Genomic DNA, 14,776 nt, shown 5'->3' with positions numbered 1-14,776 from the left:
TTTTGACCGAGGCCCATATCAAAAGTGGTCCACTATATAGGCCAGGGAATAGGGTGGTTTTAGCCGTTTTGCTGCGGCAGGCAACGGGAGGAAGAGAGGCCTGTGCGGGCAGCACCTCCATGGTTCTGGGACACATCCATTATCATGACAGTTCATTTCGCGGTCAGGCACTGCAGTGGGTTTCTGTTTGCAAACTAGAGAACACTATGTTTTCTTTTCTCGGCCTTTTGGAGAGTGTTTCTCCGGCTATTGCAATTCACGAATGGGCCCAGAGAAATAGGTGCATAAGTATTTAGAATTAATTTGTTGTACTTTAACTAGTCATTGTGAAATTAATAGTAAATTAGACAAGGAAATTCTTCTCACATTGACGTCCACAGATAAACAGATGGTTGTATTTTGATGTAAACAAAATAAAAAAGGCTATATTTTAAACACCAAAGTATGACATTGACATTAGAATTGAGTCACCTATGGAGCGTTTAGGCTACATTGATGGAAAACTGCATTCATTTATAACCAAAATAAAGTCAAATATTATATTCGTTTTCATTGTCTTCTTGAGTCTATTTTTCTCTTGGGCTTACATGCAATATTTAGATTAATCATTAGGCTTAAATGATAATCAAAACCCTCTTGGTCGTTCCGTTGACGTATATGCGTAAAAAGGCAATACTGTAAATGGTGAGATGTCCCCTCGTTCGTCTTTCGCGCATATGACGTATCTCCTTTAAAAAAAAATGTCCCCTGACGGAGTTACAGTTACCCAGATCCCCTAAAGATGGCAGTCAAACATGCGATTTATCTGGCGCTGTGCGTGTCTGACTGTCTCCACAGCTCCCAACGGCCAAGGGCTCAGGAATTCAAATCTCAGAGGTTTCGCCTTCCGAGTCTCGATCTATGGACGGAGAAGCTTCGCAATTAAAACGTCGCCTGGGTTTTTAAGAGACGGATTCTAGGGTGTAAATAACATTCAGTTCGGAAAAGGCAGTAAAAATACAATAGTTGCAGAAAAATGGGAGTTCGGTGAGGGAGAAGGAAAAGGGATAGCATATTGATTTATATGTTCATATTGTTCTACCCACAACAGATACTCCCTTGTACGGCTACATGTTCCTTTCTCTTCTACCCGAAATGTAGCCCATCAATTAAATTAATATAAAACTCGCCTTGTATCCATAGATTCAGAGTATTGTTTATCTAGGAAACCCAAGAGTCTTGATAGCGCTGTGTTTCATTCTTACCGGAGATAGTCTTTTGACTGGGTGCAACAAGCCATGAGTTGGAACTAATCTTCCTATTTAAACGTTTGTGGACATTTTTTTCTAAATTCATTTGAATGCTAAACGAGGAATAATTCAAAGTATTTTTATCCAGCCACTCTTCTTTCAGCCTGCTATCTTCTCCCTTCGCTGTGAAAGAAAATTCCATCGTAATACACGCATGTGTTGCGCATTACGCCTCCCCATTATACAGAGTGAAAGTACCTCAGTTGTTGAGTCTTCAGCTCTAGTACTCTTAGTCTATAGGAGTTGCTTGACTTCCATCCACTTTATCAATGGGCATCAATCTCATTATACAATTACATTGTTTTGGATAATGATGTACACTGCATGGCTTTTTCCTACCCCCCCCCCCCCCCCCCCCCCTACTTAGCCATGCATCCTAACTTCCGTTTGAGCATTATTCTATGACAGTCAAACCTACAACCGGAAAAGGAAAACGGAAGTTGTGCATGTAATGCTTATTATCTGTGAGGAGTCTGAAAGGCTAAAAGTTCCTTATACAATTGAATATAATGGTCTACAAAGGAATCTCACTGTTATGGTTTTTCCATGTTTTTTGCATAAAATGTATTTATTTACAATGTTTACTTACATACACTCTCCAGGATGAAACCATAAAAAAGAAAAACACAAGAACGTTGACTTGACATAATACAATGAATGATGGATGCATTGATCAAATACACACACGCACACGCACACACACACACACAGGGTTTGTACATTCCCTCCCATCAAAGTGAATGTATGCAATATCTCCAATAAACTTCCCCGTGCCCCCTAGACGCTGATCTTGTGTCAGTTTAGCATTTTACACACTAATGGTTAAGGTTAGGATTGGGGAATGGGAAGCTGATCCTAGGGGAAACTTGACCCCAGAGCTACAGACATAGTGGGCTGGGGGGAGAATGCATCAGACAATGCAGACTCCAGCCTCGTGACATAAATACAATAGAGAACATGAATGTAATTCTGGAACAGGCTCAGAACTCCTCAATCATACCGAGATGTCCAATGCTTTATACATTCTGTCTCTGTCTGTCTGTCTGTCTGTCTGTCTGTCTGTCTGTCTGTCTGTCTGTCTGTCTGTCTGTCTGTCTCAAGCTGTGAGCCACTCTTTCACCTCTAGCCTGGTCCCAGATCTGTTTGCGCATGACAATGAGTGACAGGGAGTTGGTATGGTAGCACAAATACACTGACACTCAGGCTATCTTTCACCCATCCAAAAGAAAGGCCTGGAAGAAGATTGGTTGATCGAATTATTGGTTTATTCACATATATTTTTTTCTTTTTAAACTCATGGTGATTTTAATAGGGAGGAGGTCAGAGGTCAGAAGTCATAGAGACAGCACACACATAGTGTGGAAAGAAACAAAAAAAAACAAGAAGTTCACATCCTTTTTTCCCCCAAAAAACGATTAGAAACAACATATTATGCAGAACAATACCATAGCATTTACAATACTTCAATTCCCAGTTCTCCTTGAGAGTCCAGCGTAATTGTACAACAGTATACAGAATCTCCCCTCTCTCCTCTTCCCTCCCCTTTAGGAGTTGATATAGTTTGCCTTTCAATCTCTGTCTGTCTTTCTTTCCCCTCATTCTCATCTCTTCTGGAATCCTATTTTTAAGGGCACCTCTGTGTTATACAGACATTGGCTTCTCCTTGGTCCAAATCCATCCCCAGTCAAGACTTGGAGGAGGTACAGTTCTCTGAAAGAAGTCTCTTTTTTATTTTTTTCTAGGAGTCCATAGTACATAGCAGGTGCCTCTTTAGTTGTCTTCAGTCTTGGGTAAGAGAAAACACCCAATGTCTCTCAATCGCTATTTTTCAAAGAGGAATCCCTTAGAGTCTACTGGGCGAGGCAGTCCAGGGTTCAGGATGAAGGGGGGTAGGGGGTCGGGGTCTGCTGGGATGGGCGATGGGCATCTAGGGACTGGAGGCTGGCAGGGGGGCATAGGCAGGGTGGCTGGGCCCATGGTGGTGGGCCCAGTGGGCTCTGTGCATCATCATCACTGGGTGGGACAGAGCAGGGTGGGGGGGATGTCCAGGAATGCGGTGCCTGGGAGGCCCAAAGGGAGGGCCATGTGCAGCTGAGCAGGCTCCTGGTTATGGGAGGGAGTCCTGGTTTTGAAGTGGTGGGTCCTGGTTTTGATGTGAGGGTGCCCAGTAGGCCGCAGTGCCGTCGTCAGACAGGTCATTCCCTGGCATGCCCTGCAGTCCTGGGGGAAGGAAAAACAAAATGGTGGATCAGTGAGGAGTTTCACACGGAGAAATTGGATTAACAAGGGCTTTTCTACCTGGAACCAAAAAGGGTTCTTCAAAGTGTTCTCCTCTTGGGAAAAGCCGACTAACCCTTATAGGTTCTGGATAGCACATTTTTTTCCTAAGACTGTATGGCGGTCCAGAGAACCAAAATGTGGGGAGTTTCACACAGAGACATTGGGTTGCTGTACCATTAAGGAGGCCCTAGAGAGACTAATATGGTGGACCAGAGATCCAAAATGGCGGCTCAGTTTAATGTCTCACATAAAATAGGAAACAGTGAAAGTACATACACATTCATTATTTCTAAGCAGGTGTGGAAGTTCATATAATAATGTTCAGTAAAATGTTAAAATGACTCTGAAAACTATCATCTATGCTCCCATGTCCTATTGGTTACAATTAGTGCTTTTTGAGGCCGGTTCAGTTTCGGGTCCCATAAAAAAAAACAATTATCACGGTTTTTGATTTCGGTTTCAATTTTTTGGTAAATATTTAAATGCATTATGAAATAATGACATTAAAATGACTGTAGAGCTTTTTAATGGAAATTCCAAAGTAAAAACCGGTGAACATTCAATTGCCAAAACATTGAAAATGTTCCATCGTCTCTGTCAGGTCCACATTGGGTCGACATCAATGGAAAAATAGGAAATTACTATCAAATATTAATATATTTCAGTTGTGTATATTACTTCGTTTTCATATGATGACTTTATAATTGTTGTATTCCTTAAAGTCATTATCTCATCTCAGGCAGTAACAGTCAGTCAGCCAGGCCATCTAACGTTATGTTCTCCCCATACTGTACTGTCTGTAGTCATCCTATCTAGCTAGGCTAGCCTGCCTAAGTATCCTGCAGAGTTGTCTGTAGTCATCCTATCTAGCTAGACTAGCCTGCCTAAGTATCCTGCAGAGTTGTCTGTAGTCATCCTATCTAGCTAGGCTAGCCTGTCTAAGTATCCTGCAGAGTTGTCTGTAGTCATCCTATCTAGCTAGACTAGCCTGTCTAAGTATCCTGCAGAGTTGTCTGTAGTCATTCTATCTAGCTAGGCTAGCCTGTCTAAGTATCCTGCAGAGTTGTCTGTAGTCATCCTATCTAGCTAGGCTAGCCTGCCTAAGTATCCTGCAGAGTTGTCTGTAGTCATCCTATCTAGCTAGACTAGCCTGTCTAAGTATCCTGCAGAGTTGTCTGTAGTCATCCTATCTAGCTAGGCTAGCCTATCCTGCAGAGCTGTCTGTAGTCATCCTATCTAGCTAGGCTAGCCTGTCTAAGTATCCTGCAGAGTTGTCTGTAGTCATCCTATCTAGCTAGACTAGCCTGCCTAAGTATCCTGCAGAGTTGGCTGTAGTCATCCTATCTAGCTAGACTAGCCTGCCTAAGTATCCTGCAGTGTTGGCTGTAGTCATCCTATCTAGCTAGACTAGCCTGTCTAAGTATCCTGCAGAGTTGTCTGTAGTCATCCTATCTAGCTAGGCTAGCCTGTCTAAGTATCCTGCAGAGTTGTCTGTAGTCATCCTATCTAGCTAGGCTAGCCTGCCTAAGTATCCTGCAGAGTTGTCTGTAGTCATCCTATCTAGCTAGGCTAGCCTGTCTAAGTATCCTGCAGAGTTGTCTGTAGTCATCCTATCTAGCTAGGCTAGCCTGTCTAAGTATCCTGCAGAGTTGTCTGTAGTCATCCTATTTAGCTAGACTAGCCTGTCTAAGTATCCTGCAGAGTTGTCTGTAGTCATCCTATCTAGCTAGGCTAGCCTGTCTAAGTATCCTGCAGAGTTGTCTGTAGTCATCCTATCTAGCTAGGCTAGCCTGTCTAAGTATCCTGCAGAGTTGTCTGTAGTCATCCTATCTAGCTAGACTAGCCTGTCTAAGTATCCTGCAGAGTTGTCTGTAGTCATCCTATCTAGCTAGGCTAGCCTGTCTAAGTATCCTGCAGAGTTGTCTGTAGTCATCCTATCTAGCTAGGCTAGCCTGTCTAAGTATCCTGCAGAGTTGTCTGTAGTCATCCTATCTAGCTAGACTAGCCTGTCTAAGTATCCTGCAGAGTTGTCTGTAGTCATCCTATCTAGCTAGACTAGCCTGTCTAAGTATGCTGCAGAGTTGGCTGTAGTCATCCTATCTAGCTAGGCTAGCCTGCCTAAGTATCCTGCAGAGTTGTCTGTAGTCATCCTATCTAGCTAGGCTAGCCTGCCTAAGTATCCTGCAGAGTTGTCTGTAGTCATCCTATCTAGCTAGGCTAGCCTGTCTAAGTATCCTGCAGAGTTGTCTGTAGTCATCCTATCTAGCTAGGCTAGCCTGTCTAAGTATCCTGCAGAGTTGTCTGTAGTCATCCTATCTAGCTAGACTAGCCTGTCTAAGTATCCTGCAGAGTTGTCTGTAGTCATCCTATCTAGCTAGACTAGCCTGTCTAAGTATCCTGCAGAGTTGTCTGTAGTCATCCTATCTAGCTAGACTAGCCTGCCTAAGTATCCTGCAGAGTTGTCTGTAGTCATCCTATCTAGCTAGGCTAGCCTGTCTAAGTATGCTGCAGAGTTGGCTGTAGTCATCCTATCTAGCTAGACTAGCCTGTCTAAGTATCCTGCAGAGTTGTCTGTAGTCATCCTATCTAGCTAGGCTAGCCTGTCTAAGTATCCTGCAGAGTTGTCTGTAGTCATCCTATCTAGCTAGGCTAGCCTGTCTAAGTATCCTGCAGAGTTGTCTGTAGTCATCCTATCTAGCTAGGCTAGCCTGTCTAAGTATCCTGCAGAGTTGTCTGTAGTCATCCTATCTAGCTAGACTAGCCTGCCTAAGTATCCTGCAGAGTTGTCTGACAAAATCATTTTACTAGCTCTTCAAAGTAGATAAGGCATACTTTCACGAACTGTCTCCGTCCCTCTCTCTCTCATCTTTGTTTTATTTACATTTCTCTCTCATGTGTTCTGTGTGTAACTACCCTTTAGCAGGCATAAAAGTGTATCCAATCGCAGTCCGAGCCGGAAAGAACAGGCGCAAGGGATTATGGTGATTGCAGTTAATTACCATGTTTCTGGGCTGAACTAGGTTGAATACTTGCTTAATGAAAACTACAACTCCCTTCAGCCCAGCGTCCCACATCGTTCTCGATTCGTTTTCTCTCTAGAGAAACGGTGAGTTGGGTTCACAAAAAAGAAAAAGTAATGAACCAAATGGAATTCAACGAAGTCGGTCAATTAGTTGTTTAATAACCCTCTCAAAAATAAAACATGAGCTCCCATGTCCTGTTGTCCTGTTGGTTGCTGATCTCACTGAATGAGAGGACGTCACTCTCTGAGAATGGCTGCAGCACTACAGGCAGGAATCTTAAATTCTACTTTCCCCATGTGACTCAAATGGCACCCTGTTCCCTATATAGTGCACTATACTTTTAGAGCTGGTCAAAAGTAGTGCACTACATAGGGAATATGGTGCAATTTGGAAAGCATCCTGTATGCACTATCGGCCTGGGACTTGGGCATGTCGTAATCCAGGACACCTAGCCTGCCCTTCAATGAGGTCAAGGGAGGGGGGAGTGTGTGTGTGTGTGTGTGTGTGTGTGTGTGTGTGTGTGTGTGTGTGTGTGTGTGTGTGTGTGTGTGTGCGTGTGCGTGTGCGCGTGTATGTGTACCCTCACACCATTGCTACTGTGTAATTACGGAAAGTACTGGATTAGCTCACACACTAAATCCGCTGACCGTATCTCTCACACACACACACACACACACACACACACACACACACACACACACACACACACACACACACACACACACACACACACACACACACACACACACACACACACACACACACACCTACTTTAGCTGGTACACAGGTTCAGTGTTGATGTTCATATCACCATCTGCCAATAAAGCTTTCTTACATTTGTATGAAAGTGTCAAACCCTGTCTCTGAATGACCATCATTGAGGGTAACTAACCAAGTCAAACCCAGTCTCTGAATGACCATCATTGAGGGGAAACTAACCAATGCTGATGCTCCAGATACTCAACTAGACTAAAGAAGGACAGTTTCATTGCTTCTTGAGTCAGAACAACAGTTTTCAGCTGTGCTAACATAATTGCAAAAGGGTTTTCTAATGATCAATTAGCCTTTTAAAATTATAAACTTAGATTAGCTAACACAACTTGCCATTGGAACACAGGAGTGATGGTTGCTGATAATGGTCCTCTGTACACCTATGTAGATATTCCATTAAAAATCAGCCGTTTCCAGCTACAATAGTCATTTACAACATTAACACTGTATTTCTGTATTTCTGATCAATTTGATGTTATTTTAATTTATTGGACAAAAAATGTGTTTTTCTTTCAAAAACAAGGACATTTCTAAGTGACCCCAAACTTCTGAACGGTAGTGTATGTCTGCTTTCTTATTGAATCCAACCTCAACAATCACATAATGTCACATATTGATGAATTAGCTTTAAAGTAACATTTAAAACTCCTATTATTATGAGTCAGTCTATCCATCATGTCTGCAAATATCCTAAGGGGAAAATAATCAATCACAGATCTGGAGCACAGTAAAAACCCTACGCCAGGCCAGGCTAGTAGAGCCCTTAGTCAGTGATGAATGAGGTAAAAGAATCCGCCATGCACCTTTTCACTTCTCTATTCCCTCCCTGCACTTCTCTCTCTCTCTTTCCAGGAACAATGTCCAGGAGCCTTTGAGAATAGCCTGTGTCTCTCTGGGTGAAAGTGCCACAGTGGAAACCCAACCATTGTGCTAAGATTAAAGAGGACACGCACATAAACACACACTACACGCAAGCACACACACACACACACACACACACACACACACACACACACACACACACACACACACACACACACACACACACACACACACACACACACACACACACACACACACACACACACACCTCATTCCAGGGCCCGACATCTGAGACTGCACAGCTCTGTCCAGCGTGTGCCACACACACAAAGAACTGAGAGGGCCACTAACCAGGACACAAGGAACTGAGAGGGCCACTAACCAGGACACAAATAACTGAGAGGGCCACTAACCAGGACACAATGAACTGAGAGGGCCACTAACCAGGACACAAAGAACTGAGAGGGCCACTAACCAGGACACAAAGAACTGAGAGGGCCACTAACCAGGACACAATGAACTGAGAGGGCCACTAACCAGGACACAAAGAACTGAGAGGGCCACTAACCAGGACACAAAGAACTGAGAGGGTCACTAACCAGGACACAAAGAACTGAGAGAGTCACTAACCAGGACACAAAGAACTGACAGGGCCACTAACCAGGACACAATGAACTGAGAGGGCCACTAACCAGGACACAAAGAACTGAAAGAGTCACTAACCAGGACACAAAGAACTGAGAGAGTCACTAACCAGGACACAAAGAACTGAGAGGGCCACTAACCAGGACACAAAGAACTGAGAGGGCCACTAACCAGGACACAAAGAACTGACAGGGCCACTAACCAGGACACAATGAACTGAGAGGGCCACTAACCAGGACACAAAGAACTGAGAGGGCCACTAACCAGGACACAAAGAACTGAGAGGGCCACTAACCAGGACACAAAGAACTGAGAGGGCCACTAACCAGGACACAAAGAACTGAGAGGGCCACTAACCAGGACACAAAGAACTGAGAGGGCCACTAACCAGGACACAATGAACTGAGAGGGCCACTAACCAGGACACAATGAACTGACAGGGCCACTAACCAGGACACAATGAACTGAGAGGGCCACTAACCAGGACACAAAGAACTGAGAGGGCCACTAACCAGGACACAAAGAACTGAGAGGGCCACTAACCAGGACACAAAGAACTGAGAGGGCCACTAACCAGGACACAAAAGACGCAGGTTACTGTTTTTCATAATGAATGTTGTTCTGGAGGAAGCTCTTCTGAGTGGTCACTGGCTGGCGCAGCCACAAAGTCATAAAATCTGATTTTAATCCTAACCTTAACCACACTGCTAACCCTAATGCCTAACCCTAACCTTAACCACACTGCTAACCCTAATGCCTAACCCTAACCTTAACCACATGTCTAACCCTAATGCCTAATGCCTAATCCTAACCTAAACCACACTGCTAACCCTAATGCCTAATCCTAACCTTAACCACACTGCTAACCCTAATGCCTAACCTTAACCACACTGCTAACCCTAATGCCTAACCTTAACCACACTGCTAACCCTAATGCCTAACCCTAACCTTAACCACACTGCTAACCCTAATGCCTAATCCTAACCTTAACCACATGTCTAACCCAAACCTTAAACTTTTTGGTCTTCACGATTTTTGACAATATAGCCAATCTTGACTTTGCAGCTGGCCTATCCAAGGGGAAATGGCTCAGTTCTGCCTCCAGGACAAGACTCGTGCCAATAAAGGTCAACCTACAGAGACAGCAGGGAAACGGACAGGGCCTCGGAACAAAAGAGGAGAGGACCAACCAACCGGGCGCTCGTTTATAATTTATCACTTCCTCACCCCTCCATCTTTCACCTGGTCATTTCATTACAAAGGAGTGACTCGAGGAACGGTATCTTTTAAATGCTTACTTTGTCGTTTTCTTTCATTAGCCCATTTGTTAGATAATTACGGTATTTTAAAGGACAAAAACATAATCACAGAACGTTTCAAAGGGCAGGTCACATCTACACACCACTAATAGGGGTTAACACATCTACACATCACTAATAGGGGTTAACACATCTACACATCACTAATAGGGTTAACACACCTACACATCACTAATAGGGGTTAACACATCTACACATCACTAATAGGGGTTAACACATCTACACACCACTAATAGGGTTTAACACATCTACACACCACTAATAGGGTTAACACATCTACACACCACTAATAGGGTTAACACATCTACACATCACTAATAGGGTTTAACACATCTACACACCACTAATAGGGTTAACACATCTACACATCACTAATAGGGTTAACACATCTACACATCACTAATAGGGGTTAACACATCTACACATCACTAATAGGGGTTAACACATCTACACATCACTAATAGGGGTTAACACATCTACACATCACTAATAGGGGTTAACACATCTACACATCACTAATAGGGGTTAACACATCTACACATCACTAATAGGGGTTAACACATCTACACATCACTAATAGGGTTAACACATCTACACACCACTAATAGGGTTAACACATCTACACACCACTAATAGGGTTAACACATCTACACACCACTAATAGGGTTAACACATCTACACATCACTAATAGGGGTTAACACATCTACACATCACTAATAGGGGTTAACACATCTACACATCACTAATAGGGGTTAACACATCTACACATCACTAATAGGGGTTAACACATCTACACATCACTAATAGGGGTTAACACATCTACACATCACTAATAGGGTTAACACATCTACACATCACTAATAGGGGTTAACACATCTACACATCACTAATAGGGTTAACACATCTACACATCACTAATAGGGTTAACACATCTACACATCACTAATAGGGTTAACACATCTACACATCACTAATAGGGGTTAACACATCTACACATCACTAATAGGATTAACACATCTACATATCACTAATAGGGTTAACACATCTACACATCACTAATAGGGTTAACACATCTACACATCACTAATAGGGTTAACACATCTACACATCACTAATAGGGTTAACACATCTACACATCACTAATAGGGTTAACACACCTACACATCACTAATAGGGGTTAACACATCTACACACCACTAATAGGGTTTAACACATCTACACACCACTAATAGGGTTTAACACATCTACACATCACTAATAGGGGTTAACACATCTACACATCACTAATAGGGGTTAACACATCTACACACCACTAATAGGGTTAACACATCTACACACCACTAATAGGGTTTAACACATCTACACACCACTAATAGGGTTAACACATCTACACACCACTAATAGGGTTAACACATCTACACATCACTAATAGGGTTAACACATCTACACATCACTAATAGGGTTAACACATCTACACATCACTAATAGGGTTAACACATCTACACATCACTAATAGGGTTAACACATCTACATATCACTAATAGGGTTAACACATCTACACATCACTAATAGGGTTAACACATCTACACATCACTAATAGGGGTTAACACATCTACACATCACTAATAGGGTTAACACATCTACACACCACTAATAGGGTTAACACATCTACACATCACTAATAGGGTTAACACATCTACACACCACTAATAGGGGTTAACACATCTACACACCACTAATAGGGGTTAACACATCTACACACCACTAATAGGGTTAACACATCTACACACCACTAATAGGGTTAACACATCTACACATCACTAATAGGGTTAACACATCTACACATCACTAATAGGGGTTAACACATCTACACATCACTAATAGGGGTTAACACATCTACACATCACTAATAGGGTTAACACATCTACACACCACTAATAGGGTTAACACATCTACACATCACTAATAGGGTTAACACATCTACACATCACTAATAGGGTTAACACATCTACACATCACTAATAGGGTTAACACATCTACACATCACTAATAGGGTTAACACATCTACACATCACTAATAGGGGTTAACACATCACTAATAGGGTTAACACATCTACACACCACTAATAGGGTTTAACACATCTACACACCACTAATAGGGTTAACACATCTACACACCACTAATAGGGGTTAACACATCTACACACCACTAATAGGGGTTAACACATCTACACATCACTAATACTGTAGGTTTCCTTCTTAATAAATCAATCAATACATTGAGCTCCTGAACCCCCTCTTCTCCCTCTGAGGGGGGCCAGCGGGGCCACATCAACAGGGGACATTCACTCAGACAGTGCTGAGGACCAAATCCCCCCCATAGGAAATAGTTGATCTGGCCGTTCGTTAAAAGTTAAAGTTCAGCCACCAGTAAAAGGGGAAAAGAGGGGATCTTGACCCCTGTACGGAAGGTTAACAAACTCCTTGCTTAATGATTGGAGGATTGAATCCCTGGACAAAAGGTCTCCAGCCGAGCCTGGCCTGGCAGCACAGTGGTTACGGAACACAGGGGTCACCCAAGCATTCCACTTCCAAACATTCTGCAAGCCAAAAGGAAGAACAGGAGGGGAGGGGTGTTCCAAATTCCATACGACTCATAATTAATTATAGTTCCCTCTTTACCCCTGTTATAACTATTGTCCTGGAAATGACACAACGAAAAACAGTTTGGACCAGCCTATTTTAACTTCATGGAAGGAAAGGGGGAGGGAAAGGTGGAAGGGAAAGGAGGAGGGGAAAGGGGGAGAGGAAAGGGGAAAGGGGGAGGAGAAAGCGGGAGAGAAAAAATGGGGAGGGGAAAGGGGGAGAGGAAAAGGGGAGGGGAAAGGGGGAGAGGAAAAGGGGAGGAGAAAGGGGGAGTGGAAAGGGGGAGTGGAAAGGGGGAGGGGAAAGGGGAGGGGAAAGGGGGAGTGGAAAGGAGGAGGGGAAAGGGGAGTGGAAAGGGGAGGGGAAAGGGGAGTGGAAAGGGGAGGGGAAAGGGGGAGTGGAAAGGGGGAAGAAACTAGCCCAAGGCTCATAAAACAGTCATTCTCCTGCTATGAAAGGCTGGGGCCGTCTTCTGCTTGAGTTGCTAGGTGTTATCTAAGAAGACAGGTGTATTGTCTGACACAGCTAGAAGCTCTGTAATCGTCATGGGTACAAAGCATAACGTTCTCACTAAGTAGGACTAATTGGCTTAAGTTTTAAGTAACGTTGCCGTGTTAGGATGGCACACCTTTCTTCAATCTCAGGCAAATAACTAGTCCTATAGCCTTAAGGTATATTCACTCTCCCAACATAGCTAATGAACCCCTCGGTCTCTTAATCAAATAAGATAACGTTTTTTCTCCCCGTAATAACCTATTCATTTAATTGGTCATAAAAGAATATAACACATCACTTACATTTAATTGACCTAGAAAGGAAAGTAACAATATTTAAATTAGACAAGCTACCTAGGAGGATTGTACAGCTGTGTCCCAAATTGCACCTTGTTCCCTACATAGTGCACTACCTTTAACCATGTCCCTACTCAAATGTAGTGCACACTATATAAGGAATAGGGTGCCATTTGGGACATATCCCCTATGATGAAGTCATAAAGCGGTGGCTCTCGGCTGTGCAGACTACATATTTCTGTCACCCTCCTCTTCCTCTCTTCCTGTCACCCTTCTCTCCCTCCTCTCCTCCTTCTCACCCTCCTCTCCTCTTCTCTCCCTCCTCTCCCCCTCCTCTCCTCCTTCTGCCCTCCTCTCCTCCTTCTCCCCTCTCCTTCTCCCCTCCTCTCCTCCTTCTCCCCTCCTCTCCTCCTCCTCTCCTCCTTCTCCCCTCCTCTCCTCCTCCTCTCCTCCTTCTCCCCTCCTCTCCTCCTTCTCTCCTCCTTCTCCTCCTTCTCCCTTCCTTTCCTCCTTGTCACCCTCCTCTCCTTCTCCCCCTCCTCTCCTCCTTCTCCTCCTTATCTCCTCCTTCTCCCCCTCCTCTCCTCCATTCCTCCCTCCCTCCTTCTCTCCATCTACTCCTCTCTCTCTTTGCTCAGCCTGTTTCATCGAAGGTTCCTCTGGTGGCCCAATTATGGTGTGTATGTGTGTATATGTGTGTGTATGCTCAAATTGAGTCTGTTTACAGCAATGTCTTCTGGGAAAGCTAGCAGCTGGTGGAAAAAGAGTCCGCATGGACCGTAGCAAGCCACCCCTCATGTTTACAAACACATACACACACGCACACACACACACCACACATACACACACACATGCACACACACACACCCTTTACCCCTGTAACATACTGTACCAGCCAAACCAACCCTTTACCCCTGTAACATACAGATACCAACCAAACCAACCCTTTACCCCTGTAACATACAAATACCAACCAAACCAACCCTTTACCCTGTAACATACAGATACTGTACCAACCAAACCAACCCTTTACCGCTGTAACATACAGATACTGTACCAACCAAACCAACCCTTTACCCCTGTAACATACAGATACTAACAAAACCAACCATTTACCTCTGTAACATACTGTACCAACCAAACCAACCCTTTACCCCTGTAACATACAGATACAGCACTGTCTTTGTTT

The 14,776-nt window shown here is 43.7% G+C and overlaps 1 protein-coding gene across 1 annotated transcript in view; it reads right to left on the bottom strand.

Moving 5' to 3' along the window:
* Positions 1 to 1,822: 1,822 nt before the first annotated feature.
* LOC120017777 (homeobox protein Meis1-like) overlaps positions 1,823 to 14,776 on the bottom strand; it is a 28,219-nt gene continuing 15,265 nt past the window's right edge. Inside the window, exon 3 of the mRNA XM_038960753.1 lies at positions 1,823 to 3,509. Coding sequence (XP_038816681.1) covers positions 3,397 to 3,509 — 113 coding nt within the window. The 3' untranslated portion in view covers positions 1,823 to 3,396. The remainder of the gene's footprint in view (positions 3,510 to 14,776) is intronic.

Source organism: Salvelinus namaycush, chromosome 22 (genome assembly GCF_016432855.1).
Source record: "Salvelinus namaycush isolate Seneca chromosome 22, SaNama_1.0, whole genome shotgun sequence".
Classification (NCBI taxonomy): domain Eukaryota; kingdom Metazoa; phylum Chordata; class Actinopteri; order Salmoniformes; family Salmonidae; genus Salvelinus; species Salvelinus namaycush.
Note: the sequence above shows the minus strand (reverse complement) of the source record. Positions and strands in the feature narration are given on the sequence as shown.